The sequence below is a fragment of the Oncorhynchus kisutch genome, linkage group LG22 (assembly GCF_002021735.2).
Source record: "Oncorhynchus kisutch isolate 150728-3 linkage group LG22, Okis_V2, whole genome shotgun sequence".
Lineage (NCBI taxonomy): Eukaryota > Metazoa > Chordata > Actinopteri > Salmoniformes > Salmonidae > Oncorhynchus > Oncorhynchus kisutch.
In genome coordinates this window covers 50,381,641-50,401,840 of record NC_034195.2, presented here as the reverse complement: position 1 = coordinate 50,401,840, position 20,200 = coordinate 50,381,641, and the positions used below count along the sequence as shown (strand labels likewise).

General features: G+C 40.9%; 1 protein-coding gene across 2 annotated transcripts; it reads left to right on the top strand.

The window, feature by feature from the left end:
• The first annotated feature begins 6,966 nt into the window (after positions 1–6,966).
• Positions 6,967–18,332, top strand: LOC109867559 (calcium homeostasis modulator protein 6). Of its 2 annotated transcripts, XM_020456778.2 has the most exons (4): positions 6,967–7,071; positions 7,229–7,670; positions 10,094–10,654; positions 14,725–18,332. In XM_020456778.2, exons 2-4 carry the CDS (start codon positions 7,230–7,232, stop codon positions 14,890–14,892), a joined length of 1,170 nt encoding a protein of 389 aa, XP_020312367.1. In that variant the 5' UTR covers positions 6,967–7,071; position 7,229; the 3' UTR covers positions 14,893–18,332. The 2 variants fall into 2 exon arrangements, with proteins under 2 accessions (XP_020312367.1, XP_031657918.1); XM_031802058.1 differs by lacking the exon at positions 6,967–7,071 and having other exon boundaries at positions 7,104–7,670; positions 14,725–18,130.
• Positions 18,333–20,200: the final 1,868 nt, after the last annotated feature.

Sequence of the window (20,200 nt, the reverse complement as noted above, 5' to 3'; positions counted from 1 at the left end):
TGTCCTCTCTGGTTTGCCTGCCAAATAAGTTATGTTATACTTACAGACATTATTCTAGCAGTTTTAGAAACTTTAGAGTGGTTTCTGTCCAAATATACCATGTATATGCATATCCTAGCTTCTGGGCCTGAGTAACAGGCAGTTTACTTTGGGCATGCTTTTCATCCGGATGACAAAATACTGCCCCCTAGCCCAAACAGGTTAAAACCTCCAACAGTGCTTGGCAGAATTAGGGTCTCCAACATAGCGAGGGAGAGTTAGGGTCTCCAACAGGGCTCGGAGAGTTCAGGTCTCCAACATGGATAGGGAGAGTTAGGGCCTCCAACATGGCTAGGGAGAGTTCAGGTCTCCAACATGGCTAGGGAGAGTTCAGGTCTCCAACATGGCTATGGATAGTTAGGGTCTCTAACAGGGCTGGGGGGAGTTAGGGTCTCCAACAGGGCTGGGAGAGTTCAGGTCTCCAACATGGATAGGGAGAGTTAGGGCCTCCAACAGGGCTAGGGAGAGTTAGGGTCTCCAACAGGGCTCGGAGAGTTCAGGTCTCCAACATGGATAGGGAGAGTTAGGGCCTCCAACAGGGCTGGGAGAGTTCAGGTCTCCAACATGGATAGGGAGAGTTAGGGCCTCCAACAGGGCTAGGGAGAGTTAGGGTCTCCTACATGGTTAGGGAGAATTAAGGTCTCCAACATGGTTAGGGAGAATTAGGGTCTCCAACATGGCTAGGGAGAATTAGGGTCTCCAACATGGTTAGGGAGAATTAGGGTCTCCAACAGGGATAGGGAGAGTTAGGGTCTCCAACAGGGATAGGGAGAGTTAGGGTCTCCAACAGGGATAGGGAGAGTTAGTGTCTCCAACAGGGATAGGGAGAGTCAGGGTCTCCAACAGGGATAGGGAGAGTTAGGGTCTCCAACAGGGATAGGGAGAGTTTGTGTCTCCAACAGGGATAGGGAGAATTAGGGTCTCCAACAGGGATAGGGAGAGTTAGGGTCTCCAACAGGGCTAAGGAGAGTTAGAGCCAAATAATAGAGATTACTGACCAACAAATATACATTTGGGGGATATACTACTCATGATAATGTGCATTTCAAAATGAATGACTTCAGACTTCTTTATACGGCTGTGCAGAAGTAGAGGCCTTGTATACAGTACAGCTGTGTATATTTTTCAAGGTGCTGGTTGAATAACAGGATGTACTTTCAATACAGTATCGGTATACGTTTCTCTTTTGCAGAATGTTTTGTGGTGAGCCTGCCAGAAAGCAAGCTTTTAAGTTAAGCTCAAGACGCTGTGTAGCTGGCATCAACAGGAAGCTGTTTAGGCACATCTCACCTTCTCACCTCTGTTTTGTTCATCGGCCTTAGCAGGGTTAAAGAAAAAAGGGTGTAGCAAAACGTGCAGATGATGATGGTTCCCACGCAGCCTTTCTCTTCTTCTGTCCATCTTCCAGCTGTTCCACCAACATGGTCAGAAGGTAACATCTCTCCCATGGAGAGATCACAGCGACCCCTTAGCTTCCTCATTAGCTTCCTCATTCCTGAGAGCAGGAAACACTTTTTGCCCAAGGCATTTCAATTTCACAGGTTATTTCCATTCCTGTAGTTAAAAATTCCATCTACATCTATCAACTTTTCAATATAAACCATTTCAGCAAATTAACAGTATAAATCTTCCCTCACCTACACCTTTCACATGGATTTCTGAGGCTTCAATTACATGTGAAGTATATCTGTTGTTGTCCTCTGAGGATCATAAAGTAACCCATATACATGTCAGGCTATAGATCGAACATTCAAAAGTTTATTCTACTTAAACGTTTAATTAATTCCCAATTTCATTTAAATAAATCATAAAAAGCTAAAAAATAATAATAATTTAAAAGCAACACAAGGAAACAACTAATGTAACATGGTTCTTAATGTAAATGTTTACATTGGAAGGATACATTTGCAGTCTAGTACTATAGACCTGTTTTAAAGGGAAAGTTAACCCGAAATTACTGATGAATAATTTGAACATGAAGTCAAGAAAATGTCATATCGATACTCTTCACTTGCATTGGATTTGTACCACGAATGCTAAAAGTTAGCATTTAGAAACAGTGGCCAGGTAAATAAAACCAAAGCATGGATTGCTGTCTATAGACTGCATACAGGGTAAGGAAACAAATGTCATTTTGTAATTTGGGGGAACTATCCCTTTAACTAGTTTCATTAAATGGTAACAGATCCTCCAATCATGCAGCTTCTTGCAACTCACAGACACTCACTAACCACAAATAATTTACTGGCCTTTGTGCTGAGATTTGGAAAGTATTCAGACCCCTTGACGTTGTCCACATTATGGATTAAATCAATGTTTTTCCTCAGCAATCTACACACAATACCCCATAATGATAAAGCAAGAACATGTTTTTAGACATTTTTACCAAAGTATTTAAAATATGAAACAAAAATACCTTATTTATGTAAGTACTCAGATCCTTTACTATGAGACTCTAAATTGAGATCAGGTACATTCTGTTTCCATTGATCATCCTTGAGATGTTTCTACAACTTGATTAGAGTCCACCTGTGGTAAATTCAATTGATTGGACATGATTTAGAAAGCCACACACCTGCCTATATAAGGTCCCACAGTGCATGTCAGAGCAAAAACCAAGTCATGAGGTTGAAGGATTTGTCCATGGAACTCCAAAACAGGATTGTGTTGAGGCACAGATCTGGGGAAGGGTACCAAAACATTTCTGCAGCATTGAAGGTCCCCAAGAACACAGTGGCCTCCATCATTCTTAAATGGAAGAAGTTATAGACTCTTCCTAGAGCTGGCAGCCAAACTGAGCAATCGGGGGAGAAGGACCTTGGTCAGGGATGTGATCAAGAACCCGATGGTCACTCTGACAGAGCTCTAGAGTTCCTCTGTGGAGGTAGGAGAACCTTCCAGAAGGACAACCATCTCTGCAGCACTGGTAAAGTGGCCAGATGGAAGTCACTTCTCAGTAAAAGGCACATGACAGTCCGCTTGGAATTTGCCAAAAGGCCCTTAAAGACTCTCAGACCATGAGAAACAAGATTCTCTGGTCTGATGAAACCAAGATTGAACTATTTGGCCTGAATACCAAGTGTCACATCTGGAGAAAACCTAGCACCATCCCTACGTTGATCCATGGTGGTGGCAGAATCATGCTGTGGGGATGTTTTTCAGTGGCAGGCACTGGCAGACTAGTCAGGATCGAGGGAAAGGTGAACAGAGCAAAGTACAGAGAGATCCTCGATGAAAACCTGCTCCAGAGCACTCAGGACCTCAGACTGGGGCGAAGGTTTACCTTCCAACAGGACAACGACACTAAGCATACAGCCAAGACAACGCAGGAGTGGCTTCGGGACAAGTCTCTGAATGTCCTTGAATGTCCCAGCCAGAGCCCGGACTTGAATCCGATCGAACATCTCTGGAGAGACCTAAAAATAGCTGTGCAATAACGCTCCCCCTCCAACCTGACAGAGCTTGAGAGGATCTGCAGAGAAGAATGTGAGAAACTCCACAAATACCGGTGTGCCTGGCTTGTAGCGTCAAAGTACTGAGTAAAGGGTCTGAATACTTAAGTAAATGTGATATTTCAGTGTTTTGGGGGGAGGGGCAAAAATGTCTAAAACACTGTTTATGCTTTGTCATTATGGGGTATTGTGATGTCATTATGGGGTATTGTGATGTCATTATGGGGTATTGTGATGTCATTATGGGGTATTGTGATGTCACTATGGGGTATTGTGATGTCATTATGGGGTATTGTGATGTCATTATGGGGTATTGTGATGTCATTATGGGGTATTGTGATGTCATTATGGGGTATTGTGAAGTCATTATGGGGTATTGTGTGTACATTGATGAGGGTAAAAAAAACAATTTAATACATTTTAGAATAATGATGTAATGTAACAAAATGTGGAAAAAGTCAAGGGGTCTGAATACTGTCCGAATGCACTGTATACTACTCATGATATTGTACAGTTAAAGACGGGGCGGCAGGGCAGCATAGTGGTTAGAGCATTGGACTAGTGACAGAGAGGTTGAAAGTTCAAATCCACGAGCTGACAAGGTACAAATCTGCCGTTCTGCCCCTGAACAGGCAGTTAACCCACTGTTCCTAGGCCATCATTGAAAATAAGAATTTGTTCTTAACTAACTTGCCTAGTTAAGTAAAAGGTCAAATATATATATTTTTTTAAAGATGCATAACTTCAGACTTTTGTATATGGCTGTGCAAAAAGATAAATAGAGGCCCAGTCCACATGTGTGTATTTTTTTCAAAGTTCTGGTTGTGGAACAAGAGATAATATACAGTGCCTTGCAAAAGGATTCAGACTCCTTGGATTTCTTAACATTTAATTGTGGGATTAAAATGTGGGATTAAAATGGATTTAATTGTCATTTTTTGTCAACAATCTACGAAAAATATTTTCTAATGTCAAAGTGGAAGATAAAAAAATATATACAGAATTGAACTATGGTCGTTGCATAAGTATTCATCCCCTTTGTTTTAATGCAAGCACACATTAATTCAGGCGTAACATTTGGATTAACAAATTGCATAAATTAGATGGAATCACTCAGTCTGAAATAATAGTGGTTGACATGATTATTTAATGACTCCTCCTTCTTCTGTCCTCTGTACATACAACCTCTGTAAGGTTCTTCAGTCAAATATTTAATCTCAAGCACAGATTCAATTACAAAGACCAGGGAGCTTTTTGAATGCCTCATAAAAAGGGCAGTGATTGGTAGATGGGCAACAATAACAAATAAGACATTGAATATCTCTTTAAGCATGGTCAAGTTAATAATTATGCTGTGGATGATGTATTAAACCACCCAGACACATCAAAGATACAGTCGTCCTTCTGAACTGAGCTGCAGGACAGGAAGGAACCTGCTCAGGGATGTTAACATGAGGCCATTGGTGGTTTTAAAACAGTTACAGAGTTCAATGGAGGGAGAAAACTGAGGATGGATCAACAACATTTTGGTAACTCCACAATAATGACCTAAATGACAGAGTGAATAGAAGGAAGGTACAGAATACAAATATTCCAAAACATGCAACAAGGCACTAAAGTAATACTGGCACAAAAAACACGGCAAAGGAATATATCTACTTTTTGGTCTAAATGTGGCGTTATGTTTTTGGTCTAGACTTATGTTTGCGGCAAATCAAACACAACACATCACTGAGTAATTGGTTTCTTATTTTCAAGCATGGTGGTGGCTGCATCATGATATGGGTATGCTTGACATCAGCAAGTACTGGGGAGTTTTTCAGGACAAAAAGAAATGGGATGGAGCTAAGCACAGGCAAAATCCTAGAGGAAAACCTGATTCAGTCTGCATTACATCAGAGACTGGGAAATGAACTCACCTTTCAGCAGGACAATAACCTAAAACACAAGGTCAAATCTACACTGGAGTTGCTTACCAAGGAGGGAGTGAATGGCTGAGTTACAGTTTTGACTTAAAACTGCTTCAACATTTTAGATGGTTCTCTTTTGTAGATGCTTCTTTTGTTGCCCGAAGCAAATGTTAAAGTCAAACTCAGGAAGCTGTGTAGCTGACATCAACAGGAAGATATTTAACTACATCTCTCCATCACACCTCTGTTCTCTTCATCAGCCTTAGCAGAGTTACAGAAAAAATGTGTTACAAAAAGGGTGTAGTAAAACATGCAGATGATGATGGTTCCCACGCGGCCTTTCTCTTCTTCACTAACCTGGTCAGAAGGTAACATCTCTCCCAGATGATGATGGTTCCCACGTGGCCTTTCTCTTCTTCACTAACATGGTCCGAAGGTAACGTCTCTCCCAAGGAGAGATCACAGCGACCTCTTAGATCACAGAGGCTTCCTCATTCTTAAGAGCCGGAAAACGCTTATTGTCGTTAACGATTCCACTTCCATCCATTAAAAAAAATATATATAAATCCTTTCAGCAAATGAACAGTATAAATCTTCCCTCACCTACACCTTTCACTGGGATTTATAAGGTTTCAGTAACATCTATACCTATTGTTACCCTCTGTGATCATTAAGTCATTCAGAAACACTTCAGGCTATAGATCAAACGTTCAAAAGTTTATTCTACTTAAATGTTTAATAAACAAATCCAAACCAATTCGGTAAAGTTCAAATAAAATAAATACTTCAACTTTGAATAAAATCACTTTTTAATTCAAATAAATCCTAAAAAGCATCCAATCAAATTAAATGTTTATTGGTCACATACATATATTTATCAGATGTTATTGCTTGGTGTAGCGAAATGCACACAAGAAACACAACGAAACAACTACCTGAATACTGTAGGTCTTGTACTCTTACTGCAATGGGCTAAATCAGGGTCACACAGAGTGTTTAAATCGGCTTTGAAACAAAAGTATATACCTCACACACATGGTTATGTCAGATACACAGTTGAAATGTATTCAATTTTGAGTTTGCATCCCAATATTATACGCACAGTAAGAACATCACAGAAGACTGAAATATAACATAGAAACACCTGAATTTTCCCAGTAGTTTAGAATATTGTTGTATTTATTAATTATTCAATTCTGAAAAATATGAATATAAATCCACCCATGAGGCCATTAGAGGGTGATTTGGTCATTTGACTGCAGGAAAGGGGTGCTGCAAATGTAACCTGTGGATAGGCAGGCTAACTTTGCAGACTACACTCTTAGAACCTAAAAGTGTTCTCTGGCCTGGAACCAAAAGGGTTCTACCTGGAACCAAAAGGGTTCTCCTACAGGGACAGACAAATAACCCTTTGGAACCCTTTTCTCTAACAGTGTGGCACTATAGACCCCAGTCTTAACTAGTCTGATGCAATTGGTAACAGATCCTCTGTGTGTCTCTCCAATCATGCAGCTTCTTGGGTCTCAGATACTAACCACAAGCTATTTCCTTTAGTTCTGTGGGGAGTCACGTAAGAGACGTCTCATGGGTTGTCTTCTTTTGGCATCTATACAGGAGCTACTGTAAAGGGAAATTGTCATTGTCATTTTGCCTCATTCTGAAACAGAGAGGTGAGTCCAGGGCATTTTTATTTTGATGTAGCCTGAAAAGGCTTTGCTCACAGAGCAATCCTTTAAACACAAAATTATTCTGTGAACACATTCTCACAAATGTGCACCTTCTATCAGATTTCTCAACCAAACATTTATATGTTTGTGTTGCATTTAGGATGGATGTGCCAAAACCATGGCTGAAACTACTGAAGAAACATGTTGTGTCAAATGTGGGTTGTATCTTCATTCTTCTGGGCTTGGAGAAGCTTGTGGAGATGGAGTTTAGGTGTCCCTGCGATCCTAAATGGAACAGGCTGTTTACGTCTACATTCTTTATCCTTCCTGCCATTACAGCATTCATGATGATGCTAAAAATACTAGGACCTGGGTGTAACAAAGTGTGTAAGGGGGCACTTGTGTATTTGTCAAGCCTCATCCCTGCATTGGTGTGGTTGGTCATACTGTTCTTCGATGGCCAGTACTTTGCTTGTGTAAAGTCAAACTGGAATGGCACATTTGTCATTTCTAAGGAAGATACTCCTCGGAAATGGTGTGAGCCAGATGAGGCTGTACCCACTCAAATGGATCACCATCGGGAATTTCTTGTTCAGTCTCAGGTGAGAAACCAGACCAATATATTACATTAATGATATGTAGCTTTTTGAAGAATAGAACTTACATGCCTTGTGATTAAAAAAACAATCAAGAGTTCACCCCGGTCCCCACCACTTGGTTTGGTAAACAGCTGAGGGATGGGGCTGGAGAAATGTTATCACTGAAATTGGGCAGGACCCAGGGTCTCAAGCTTAATGATGAGTTTGGAGGGTACTATGGTGTTAAATGCTGAGCTGTAATCGATGAACAGCATTCTCACATAGGTATTCCTCTTGTCCAGATGTGTTAGGGCAGTGTGCAGTGTGCAGGGAAAGACTTTCCCTGGTGGAGCGTGCCCGGTAGATTTAGTTTGGGCACATACTGAACATGAGTTGACATAGTGGGCCACATCCTGAGCAAAAAACATATCTTTCGTCTCTCTGTGTTTCATTAATGTCCTTCAATTCTCAAGAGGCTGAATGTATCTCACTGGAGAAAGTATCAGAGCAAACAAAACAGCACCCCTCTGTCTCAACAGTTTTTACCCCCAAGCCATAAGACTCCTGAACAGGTAACCAAATGGTTATCCGGACTATTTGCATTGTGTTCCCCCCCCCCCAACCCCTCTTTTTTACGTGCTGCTACTCTTTGTTTATCATATATGCATTGTCACTTTAACTATATATTCATGTACATACTACCTCAATTGGCCCGACCAACCAGTGCCCCCCCGCACATTGGCTAACCAGGCTATTTGCATTGTGTCCCACCACCCGCCTGTTCATCATATACAGTGGGGATACACAGACAATTTTGCAGGTTTTCCTACTTATATAAAGCATGTAGAGGTCTGTAATTTTTATCATAGGTACACTTCAACTGTGAGAGATGGAATCTAAAACAAAAATCCAGAAAATCACATTGTATGATTTTTAAGTAATTAATTTGCAGTTTATTGCAACACTGTGTGCTAGCTATTAAACTAGCATCCAATGTTATGGTGCATTCCCGCCGCCTACTGTATTACAGCGCCCCTGCCTCCCGCTTATGTACCAGAGTCAAAAAACAGACCAATAGCGGTATAAAGAGGGTTTCCTGCACAAGCAGGAACTTTCCAAATTGCAGACTGTTCTGGGTTTTTTTTGCGCTTAGGCCTTGGAGGTGTAGGTTCAGGCTGAGGCTCAGAATCAGAAGAATAATCATCAGAGATGTCATCATGATTCATTTCTTCCGTCTGAGTTTCATTCAGATTGTGTAGTAATGCTAATGCAGCATGTGCAATGTAATTCAAATGCAAATGTAATTTGTCTTGGTCTTCTTGCTATTGTAAATTACACCTGCTCTCACTGTGTCCTCAAAGTAGGCTGATAAAACTGCTTGGATTTGGTGGACTGATATAGGGTACATACCATTTTGAGATTATAATTAGAATATACCAATACAATACAATGCCTGTCCTGTTCTTCATTCACAATTGGTGATTACATAATTATGCATCGTTTGCTTCCCCTCATCCGTCAACTCACCCATTCTCCCCCTTTCTCCCCATCATACTTAATAATAATTTACTTCGTCTGTTGTTATAAGCTGTGTGAAGTTCATTTCGGTATAGTTTAGGTTCAGTTTCGAGGCAATTATTGCGGTGATTATCAACTGGGCATGGTACCTTGGCACCTTCAACTATCGGGAGAAGGAGAGGAGCAGGCCCTACTGTCGGAAGAAGGAGGGGCAACAGGGGAGAACTTTTCAAAAAAGTCCATTCTCCCCTAAAACTAGTTATAACTCCAGTTCTGTTTGTGATATTAAGATTTGGACAACAGTTTTATTTAGGAAAAATCAAGGACGGAGGGGGACATAACTTTAAATGTGCATTTATGAGCAGTCCAAATGACAGCGGTTCTAGTGTGGGTAATTTAACTGCAACATGTATTACCTTTTACTGTGGTATGAACACAACCAGTCTTTATGTTTCCATCTGATTGTCAAACAATATCACTTAAAAAAGTATGTGATAATTTTGGCATCCGAACAGTGCACTGTGCACCTGCCAACTTTCCTTCAAATTGCATGTGGCTAAAACTATCTCACAGGAGAAAGCATCCAGAGAAAGCATCTGAATGAGTGAAACAGCGCCCTTGTATCTGATGCTGTCTGGACAGAAATAGTTTGACATGCCATACTCATTTTATCCAGACAGCATGGGCTACATATACTGAGACAGAGTGGCGCTGTTTTGCTTGCTCTGATGATTGATCTGAGATTGATGTGTCTTTCTGTCGGTATGTGTCTTAGTCAAAATAAATTCTAAATATTATTATTTATTTTTTTGACGGGCAAAGAGGTATGATAGCCCCACTAAGCCCCACTGGCACTGATGAAAAATCTGTAGTTTTTGTATTGCATGCACTGATTCTGTTTTCCATTTGTCTGTTTCCTCTTGTTTTAGGTCATTGGTCTGGCTCTGCTCTTGGTCATCTTTGCGGCACTCACATTTTTCTTGTGTTTAAAATGCTGCTGCACAGGACTGCAAACAGAGATAACAGAGCAGCAGAAGGAAGTTGACAAGAATGATGGCAAGAAAGATGTCAAGAAAGTTTTTGTGTCACATGTGGTTTGTAGCTTCATCCTTCTGGGCTTGGAGAAGATTGTAGAGATGGAGTTTAGGTGTCCCTGCGATCCTAAATGGAACAGGCTGTTTACGTCTGCATTCTTTATCATTCCTGCCATTACAGCATTCGTGGTGATGATAATAGTACAAGGACCTACTTGTAAACAAGTGTGTAAGAGAGCGTGTAAGTGGGCACTTGTGTATTTGTCAAGCCTCATCCCTCCATTGGTGTGGTTGATCATACTGTTCTTCGATGGCCAGTACTTTGCTTGTGCAAAGTCAAACTGGAATGGCACATTTGTCATTGCAAATGAAGATGCTCCTCGGAAATGGTGTGAGCCAGATGAGGATGTACCCACTCAAATGGATCACCATCGGGAATTCCTTGTTCAGTCTCAGGTGAGAAACCAGACAACTTTTATATTAATGATATATAGCAATTGATTTTTTAAAGAATGTAACTTACATGCCTTATGATTTAAAAAACAATAAAGAGTTCACCCCGGTCCCCACCACTTGGTTTGGTAAAAAGCTGAGGGATGGGGCTGGAGAAATGTTATCACTGAAATTCATAGACAGAGATATCGATTCAAAGACTGACAATACATGAGATCAAAATGATAGTTTTAACCATGTTTCGAAGCTATACAACATTTTCTCATGTAGCTCACGGGTATGTGTGAAACTACATAGACATTAAAACCAGTACATAGTGATAGCTCTGACGTCATCCCGATGGCGCATGAAGCCGAAAGTATTTGAATCTGAAGCTCATCATCCCACCATATTGCTGAATGGGGTTGGACGGTGTCATGTAAAAATCTTCTCAGCGTGAAATAGTTCCCAATCATTCTGATTGTGTTCTGATTGTGTTCTGATTGTGTTCTGATTGTGACGTCGTGTTGTAAAAGAGACTTTTTGAGATTGCAAAGACCAGTCTCAATGTCAACAGTGAAGAAACGATTCTGGGATGTTGGCCTTCTAGGCAGAGCTGCAAAGAAAAAGCCATATCTCAGACTGGCCAATAAAAATAAAAGATTAAGATGGGCAAAAGAACACAAACACTGGACAGAGGAACTTTGCCTGAAGGCCAGCATCCCGGAGTCGCCTCTTCACTGTTGACATTGAGACTGGGGTTTTGCGGGTCCTATTTAATTAATCAGCCATTTGATGACTTATGAGGCGTCTGTTTCTCAAACTAGACACTAATGTACTTGTCTTCTTGCTCAGTTGTGCACCGGGGCCTCCCACTCCTCTTTCTATTCTGGTTAGAGTCAGTTTGTGCTGTTCTGTGAAGGGAGTAGTACACTGCCTACAGTAGCATTGTACGAGATCTTCAGTTTCTTGGCAATTTCTCACATGGAATAGTCTTCATTTCTCAGAACACAAATAGACTGACGAGTTTCAGAAGAAAGTTCTTTGTTCCGTCCATTTAGAGCCTGTAATTGAACCTACAAACGCTGATGCTCCAGATACTCAACTAGTCCAAAGGCGGACAGTTTTATTGCTTCTTTAATCAGAACAACAGTTTTCAGCTGTGCTAACATAATTGCAAAAGGGTTTTCTAATGATCAATTAGCCTTTTAAAATGCTAAACTTGGATTAGCTAACAAAACGTGCCATTGGAACACAAAAGTGAGGGTTGCTGATAATGGGCCGATGTAGATATTCCTTAAAAAATCTGCCGTTTCCAGCTACAATAGTCATTTACAACATTAACAATGTCTACACTGTATTTCTGACCAATTAGATGTTATTTTAATGGACAAAAAAACATATTTTCTTTCAAAAACTAGGAAATATGTAAGTGACCCCAAACTTTTGAATGGTAGTGTATGTCTATATATCATTAATTAAAAAATCCCTAAATGTATTTTCCAATCCCAGAATGCTTTAACTGCACAGCAAAATCAAATGACAGAACGATTCTACCTGCAAATTCAACCCGCCAAATGTTAAAACCTCTCTAGGTGAAATTGCAGAACGCCAAATTCAAAATACAGAAATACTCATAATAAACATTCATACAATATACAGGTGTTATACATTGGCTTAAAGATTAACTTCTTGTTAATTCAGCCGCTGTGTCAGATTTCAAAAAGGCTTTACAGCAAAAGCATACCATGCGATTATCTGAGGACAGCGCCCCGCTTACAAAAGCATACAAACATTTTCCAGGCAAGTATATTACTCACGAAAGTCAGAAATAGCGATAAAATTAATCACTTACCTTTGATGATCTTCTTATGGGTGAACTCACAAGACTCCATGTTACACAATAAAATATTTGTTTTGTTCAATAAAGTCCCTCTTTATATCCAAAAAACTCAGTTTTGTTCAGTAATCCACTGGCTCAAAGACGGTCACAACAGGTAGACGAATAGATCCAAATAGTACCGGTAAAGTTCGTCGAAACATGTCAAAACAATTTTTATTATTCCTCAGGTTTTCTATTGTCTTTATAATCAATAATATTTCAACCGGACCACGGTCTATTCAATACAAAGGAAAAAGTATGGATGGCACGCTCCCGGGTTGTGCGCGCAAAAATCTCTTGTTCGTTCGACCGACCACTCAGAAAATGTTGTCATTCTTACTCATTTTTCAGAATAAAAGCCTGAAACATTGTCTAAAGACTGTTGACATCTAGTGGAAGCCATAGGAACTGCAATCTAGGTCCCATCCTTTTATATGGTGGATAGGCTTTCAATGGAAAAACACTCAATTCAAAAGAATGCCACTTCCTGGATGGATTTTCCACATGTTTTCGCCTGCCATATCAGTTATTACATTATTGTAACAGTTCTGGAAACTTTAGAGTGTTTTCTATCCAAATCTACCAATTATATGCATGTCCTAGCTTCTGTGCCTGAGTAACAGGCAGTTTACTTTGGGCACACTTTTCATTCGGACATCAAAATACCTACCCCAGAGAGGTTACCTTCTCTGGGATATGTGAGACGGTAGCGTCCCACTTGGCCAAAAGCCAGAAAAAATGTAGTGCGCCAAATACAAATATATTACTATAAAAATCTATCTTTCATGAAATCACACATGAAAGACACCAAATTAAAGCTACACATGTTGTGAATCCAGCCAACGTGTCTGATTTCAGAAAGGATTTACTAGGAAAGCACACCAAACAATTATGTTAGCTCAGTACATAGCCACGGAAAAACACCATTTTCCCAGCAAAAGATAGTAGTCACAAAAAGATCCAATTAATCACTAACCTTTGATGATCTTCATCAGATGACACTCATAGGACATCATGTTACACAATACATTTATGTTTTGTTCGATAATGTGCATATTTATATCCACAGATCTCGGTTTACATTGGCGCCATGTTCAGAAATGCCTACAAAATATCCTGAGAAATTGCAGAGAGCCACGTCAAATTACAGAAATACTCATCATAAACTTTGATGAAAGATACATGTTTTACATAGAATTAAAGATACACTTGTTCTTAATGCAACCGCTGTGTCAGATTTTTTTTAAACTTTACTTAAAAAGCACACCATGCAATAATCTGAGACGGCGCTCATATTTAACAACATTTCTCCGCCATGTTGGAGTCAACAGAAATAAGAAATTACATCATAAATATTCCCTTACCTTTGATCATCTTCATCAGAATGCACTCCAAGTCATCCTAGTTCGACAATAAATTGTTATTTTGTTCGATAATGTCCATTACTTTTGTCCAAGTAGCTACTTTTGCTAGCATGTGTAGTACACGTGTCCAAATGCTCACGCAGATGCAGGCAAACGTCGGACGAAAACTTCAAAAAGTTATATTACAAGTCGAATAAACTGGTCAAAGTAAGTAGAGAATCAGTCATCAGGATGTTGTTATCATATATATCCAATAACGTTCCAACCGGTGCATTCCTTGTCTGTAGAAGTTATGGAATGCAAGGCGACATCATGTGATATCATGAGGAAAGCGCGAGAGCAGGAACTGGCAATCTGCCAGACCACTGACTCATTCCCCTCTCATCCGGCCCCACAACACAGTATAAACTTCATTCAACGTTCTACCGACTGTTGACATCTAGTGGAAGGCGTAGGAAGTGGAAACAGATCCATATATTACAGGGAATTGAATAGGCGATGAGTTTAACATCGACCAGCCTCAGAATTCTCACTTCCTATTTGGATTTTTTCTCAGGTTTTTGCCTGCCATATTAGTTCTGTTATACTCACAGACATCATTCAAACAGTTTTATAAACTTCAGAGAGTTTTCTATCCAATAGTAATACTACTATGCATATATTAGCATCTGGAACAGAGTAGGAGGCAGTTCACTCTGGCCACGCAATTCATCCAAAAGTGAAAATGCTGCCCCCTATATCAAAGTTTTTAAACAATCCTCTTAAAAGCACCCGTGAGGAAAAAGCTGTTGTTGATCTATTGCATACACTGATTCTGTTTTCTATTTTCATGATTCCTCTTGTTTTAGGGCATTGGTATGGCTCTGCTCTTGGTCATCTGTGCGGCAGTCACACTATCTGTGTTCAAAGACTGCAGCTGTGGAAAATGCTGTGGGGATGTAGACGAAGAAAACGAACAAAGAAAAAATGACGAAGAAATTGAGTTGAATCAACCACCAGCAACAGCTTCGGCGTGATGGAATCAATCATGCACGAACTGATGGATGCACATGCACACACACACACACACACAAGCGCACATGCATGCATACTAAGAGAAAGTTTATGTTAGATTTATACTCTTCTCTCTGCAATTACCAACTGCCATTTCCTCAATGTATCCTGTACTCAATGTATGGTAATATGTCATTGTTCAGGATGGAGCCAATTGCTGTTTGAAAGCTTTGGTTTAGGTTTCTCTCTACTCTGATGATTAAGAGAACACCAAGCAAGAATGGGAATGTTCAATTATTACATATGTAGGACACGGGCGAGCCCAAACACACACACACACACACACACGCACACACAATGTGTTTACTGCATTGCTTCACTTACGTTTCTATGATGTGGAGGTCGTGAGGAAATCACTATAATGATTAAATCATCTCCACAATCTACATTATCTCCACGTTCTAAATTATCTCCACCCTCTAAATCATCTCCACCCTCTAAATTATCTCCACCCTCTAAATCATCTCCACCCTCTAAATTATCTCCACCCTCTAAATGATCTCCACCCTCTAAATCATCTCCACCCTCTAAATCATCTCCACCCTCTAAATTATCTCCACCCTCTAAATCATCTCCACCCTCTAAATCATCTCCACCCTCTAAATCATCTCCACCCTCTAAATTATCTCCACCCTCTAAATCATCTCCACCCTCTAAATCATCTCCACCCTCTAAATCATCTCCACCCTCTAAATCATCTCCACCCTCTAAATTATCTCCAACCTCTAAATTATCTCCACCTTCTAAATTATCTCCACCCTCTAAATCATCTCCACCCTCTAAATCATCTCCACCCTCTAAATTATCTCCACCCTCTAAATCATCTCCACCCTCTAAATCATCTCCACCCTCTAAATCATCTCCACCCTCTAAATTATCTCCACCCTGTAAATCATCTCCACCCTCTAAATCATCTCCACCCTCTAAATCATCTCCACCCTCTAAATTATCTCCACCCTCTAAATCATCTCCACCCTCTAAATTATCTCCACCCTGTAAATCATCTCCACCCTCTAAATCATCTCCACCCTCTAAATCATCTCCACCCTCTAAATCATCTCCACCCTCTAAATCATCTCCACCCTCTAAATCATCTCCACCCTCTAAATCATCTCCACCCTCTAAATTATCTCCACCCTGTAAATCATCTCCACCCTCTAAATCATCTCCACCCTCTAAATCATCTCCACCCTCTAAATTATCTCCACCCTCTAAATCATCTCCACCCTCTAAATTATCTCCACCCTGTAAATCATCTCCACCCTCTAAATCATCTCCACCCTCTAAATCATCTCCACCCTCTAAATCATCTCCACCCTCTAAATCATCTCCACCCTCTAAATCATCTCCACCCTCTAAATGATCTCGTGGAACAAATGTTAAGGTTTTTCCCCGGTCAAAATAGCACCACATGCAGGCAGCCACAGGTCTCTAGGTACTCTCTCTACTAAACTATATCTTTCTATTATTATACTCCCCCCTTCACTACAGTATCTCTCCCCTTTATTATAGTATCTCTCCCCTTTACTATAGTATCTCTCCCCTTCACTACACTATCTCTCCCCTTTACTATAGTATCTCTCCCCTTTCCTATAGTATCTCTCCCCTTTACTATAGTATCTCTCCCCTTTACTATAGTATCTCTCCCCTTTACTATAGTATCTCTCCCCTTTACTACAGCATCTCACCCCTTTACTACAGCATCTCACCCCTTTACTATACTATCTCAGCCCTTGACTATAATATACTATCTCCCTTTACTCTAGTATCTCAGCTCTGTACTAAGGTATCTCTCCCATTTACTGTAGTATCTCAGCCCTTTACTATAGTATCTCAGCCCTTTACTATAGTATCTCTCCCCTTTACTATAGTATCTCTCCCCTTTACTATAGTATTTCTCCCCTTTACTGTCGTATCTCAGCCCTTTACTATAGTATCTCAGCCCTTTACTATAGTATCTCAGCCCTTTACTATAGTATCTCTCCCCTTTGCTATAGTATCTCAGCCCTTTACTATAGTATCTCTCCCCTTCGCTACAGTATCTCTCCCCTTTACTATAGTATCTCAGCCCTTTACTATAGTATCTCAGATCTTTACTATAGTATCTCTCCCCTTTGCTGTAGGGAATAGGGTGCAAAGGGAGAGAACCCTTTAGAGCTGAGCTGCCATAGTACCTTGTCATTGCAGTGGCCTGCCTGTGTCTGTCTGTCTGTTTGGGTGGTCCTGACTGCAGAGTGTCAAGCCCATCCATCACACAGCAGATTATGCTGCAGAATCAGCCCAGTGGGGCGTGGCCTGCAGGTAGCAACAGCTGCAGTGCCGCAGTCCCCATGTGGACGGTGCACATTCTAGGACATCCTCAGCCCCCAACGCTTTACCCTTCCTTGAGTCAATCGTCATTGTATACCACTTAGCAGACACGTATCCTAAGTGACTTACAGTACAGTTGATTGCATGTATTCAGTATGTTTTTGACAATTGACTCGAGAAGGGGTGAGACGTGAGGCTGAGTACATCCTAAAATGTACACCACACAGGAGGACAGCATCTCTGTCAGCTCTCATCCACCTTGACTTGTTCTGCCCACTTCAGTCTGCAGTCGTCCCACTGAACGGTCGGGGGGATCTAAACCCACTGGTCTTTTCTGTTTCACCGCCTGCTGATATCCTGGTTCAAATATTGACAGACCTGTCAATCACTACTCACTCAACATGAGTGTCCTTTGAGTATCAGTGACAGACTTGCAGGATTGTGTAGGCTCTGCCCTAATTTATATGCTCTGTGGCACCTGGAGTTAGATGACAGTGGAAAAGGACTAGTCATAAAAGTAGCGAGGCTACATACAGACATACAGGCTGATTGAGGTAGTATGTATATGTAGATATGTTTATGTGACACCATGTGGAGATTGGGCCTTGGTGGTCAGGTTACACTGTAAACTTGGTATCGTTTGATTGGTCAAAATTGGTTGGTCTTGAGTTGAAAGGTGACACCTTCCGATGATATAAACGGAATTAAATGCTTTGTTCTCTCTCTTCTCCTGTATCCTGTATGATCAATTCAAACTCCCTAGGCTTCTGGCCTAGTAAGCATCTCTTTGTTCATGCGTTGTGTTGTAAGTTAATCTTAGGATCTATATGCTTGGAAATATGCCATGTAATGTTTGCAACTTAAGCTTTATTAAATATCTGCCTTTGATATAAACCATTCTCAGACCCATTTTTGTTAGTCTCGTCAACGCATTGCCTAATGCTTGTTTGTATATTTTAATCATCTTTATGAAGTCAGACAAACTTTTTATTGGGCTAATTGCTACGTGATATTACAAGTCACACGTGACTTAACCATTCTGAACCCGCTACGGCTGTTGCAAAAGGACCAATCAGCTCGAAGCACCAACCTGGAAAAAGGAATGTGTGCATTTGTTTGATCTTGCTCAGTGCACTAGGTGGGTGGAGTTTGCGCTTTTAGGACCAATGGAATGGTCTCAATCCCGGGACGAGGTAAAACTAACGGACCTAATAACACCATCCCAATACAACGGGGACAGACAGCGTTTCAGTCACAGGAAGAAAGGGAGGAAGAGGAGGTTCATGTGAAACAGGCTCAATTTTCTGGATTAAAAATACATGATTCCTCTTCTCCAGCCTCACTCCTACCGTCTGTTGGTTGACGAATGGCTTAACAAAATGAAATATTCTCAGTGAAATATTTAATAGAGTAGGTTAGCAAATGCAAAAGTGGACGAGCGATATCATCAAAGAGGAGAGGGAGATGGTATACCTGTGAGTGATGGTACCTCGGGCCTGGGTAAGCCTTTGTAGCTGTGAGTGATGGTATCTCAGGCCTGGGTAAGCCTTTGTAGCTGTGAGTGATGGTATCTCAGGCCTGGGTGAGCCTTTGTAGCTGTGAGTGATGGTATCTCAGGCCTGGGTGAGCCTTTGTAGCTGTGAATGATGGTATCTCAGGCCTCGGTAAGCCTCTGTGGCTGTGAGTGATGGTATCTCAGGCCTCGGTAAGCCTTTGTAGCTGTGAGTGATGGTATCTCAGGCCTCGGTAAGCCTCTGTGGCTGTGAGTGATGGTATCTCAGGCCTGGGTAAGCCTCTGTGGCTGCATGCTGTATACTTACTGTTAGGGTGGATAGAGAGAGATGAGGTTTAAACCTTCAAGAAGTCAGCGATAGACTACAAGGAGCCTAGAGGTGTTAGGACAGTGGACAAATGTATAGGTTTCAACTTGTATTGTCAACTGAAACTTGTATTATCTCATCCGTATCTCCATCTTTTAATACAGTCCGTAAATACAGTAGCTATTGAAAGGCCAAACACTTGTATTTGCACACAGCAAAACAGTCTAGTGGGAAACATTTTGAATCCATTTGGAAGGTTAAAGTCTCATGTGAGACATTCTCATAATCTCTCATCGCTGTCATTTGGACAGTGATCATTTTCAACTGCCTCACAGACATCTAAAATCAATAAGAAGTACCAAAGTACTTTTGTCCCGGCAGGTCCCCCGAGGGGACACATCCAACACCAACAGGAGTTCATTGAGGACAATGTAAACCATTGTTTTAGGGGACTTACTCAAAATATAATCTACCTGAAATCTATCTGATTGGTCCTCTCGATAGACTAGATTTACCCATAAGCACATACAAGTTGAGAGACACCAAGCCATTAGGTTTACATTTAAGTCGCAAGCACACACACACACACACACACACAAATACACACACACACACACACACACATTCACACACACACACACACACACACACACACACACACACACACACACACACACACACACACACACACACACACACACACACACACACACACACACACACACACACACACACAAACACACACACACAAACACACCTTCACACTGAGACATACAGGAGCACATATGCACACAAACGTGCACCACACACACACACTGTCACGGAGCGCATATCCGTGACTTATAGACAATGACACAGATAAAAGATTTGAGAAAGGCTCCTTATTATCTCTTCTATATATCGTCAGAAATCCTGAAACAAAAGACCATGTTGGTTAGAGTTGCGAATTCCTTTTGCCAAACAATGCTTTGACATAAGGTGCCAAAGTCAAGTGATTGTTACTCACGCCAGTATGTAAACTTGTTAACCATGTTTCTACCATGTATAAAGCTGTCCATTTAGACCTACATCTAATATATTATTAGACTAACGATCTACTTGGAAGTAGAAGAATAATCATATAATTTATCAGGGGTGCAAC

Coding starts and splice junctions, on each gene's coding strand:
- LOC109867559 (XM_020456778.2), top strand. CDS start 7,230: ATGGATGTGCCAAAACCATGGCTGAAACTACTGAAGAAACATGTTGTG. Junction 7,671..10,093: donor AATTTCTTGTTCAGTCTCAG/GTGAGAAACCAG, acceptor CTCTTGTTTTAG/GTCATTGGTCTGGCTCTGCT. Junction 10,655..14,724: donor AATTCCTTGTTCAGTCTCAG/GTGAGAAACCAG, acceptor CTCTTGTTTTAG/GGCATTGGTATGGCTCTGCT.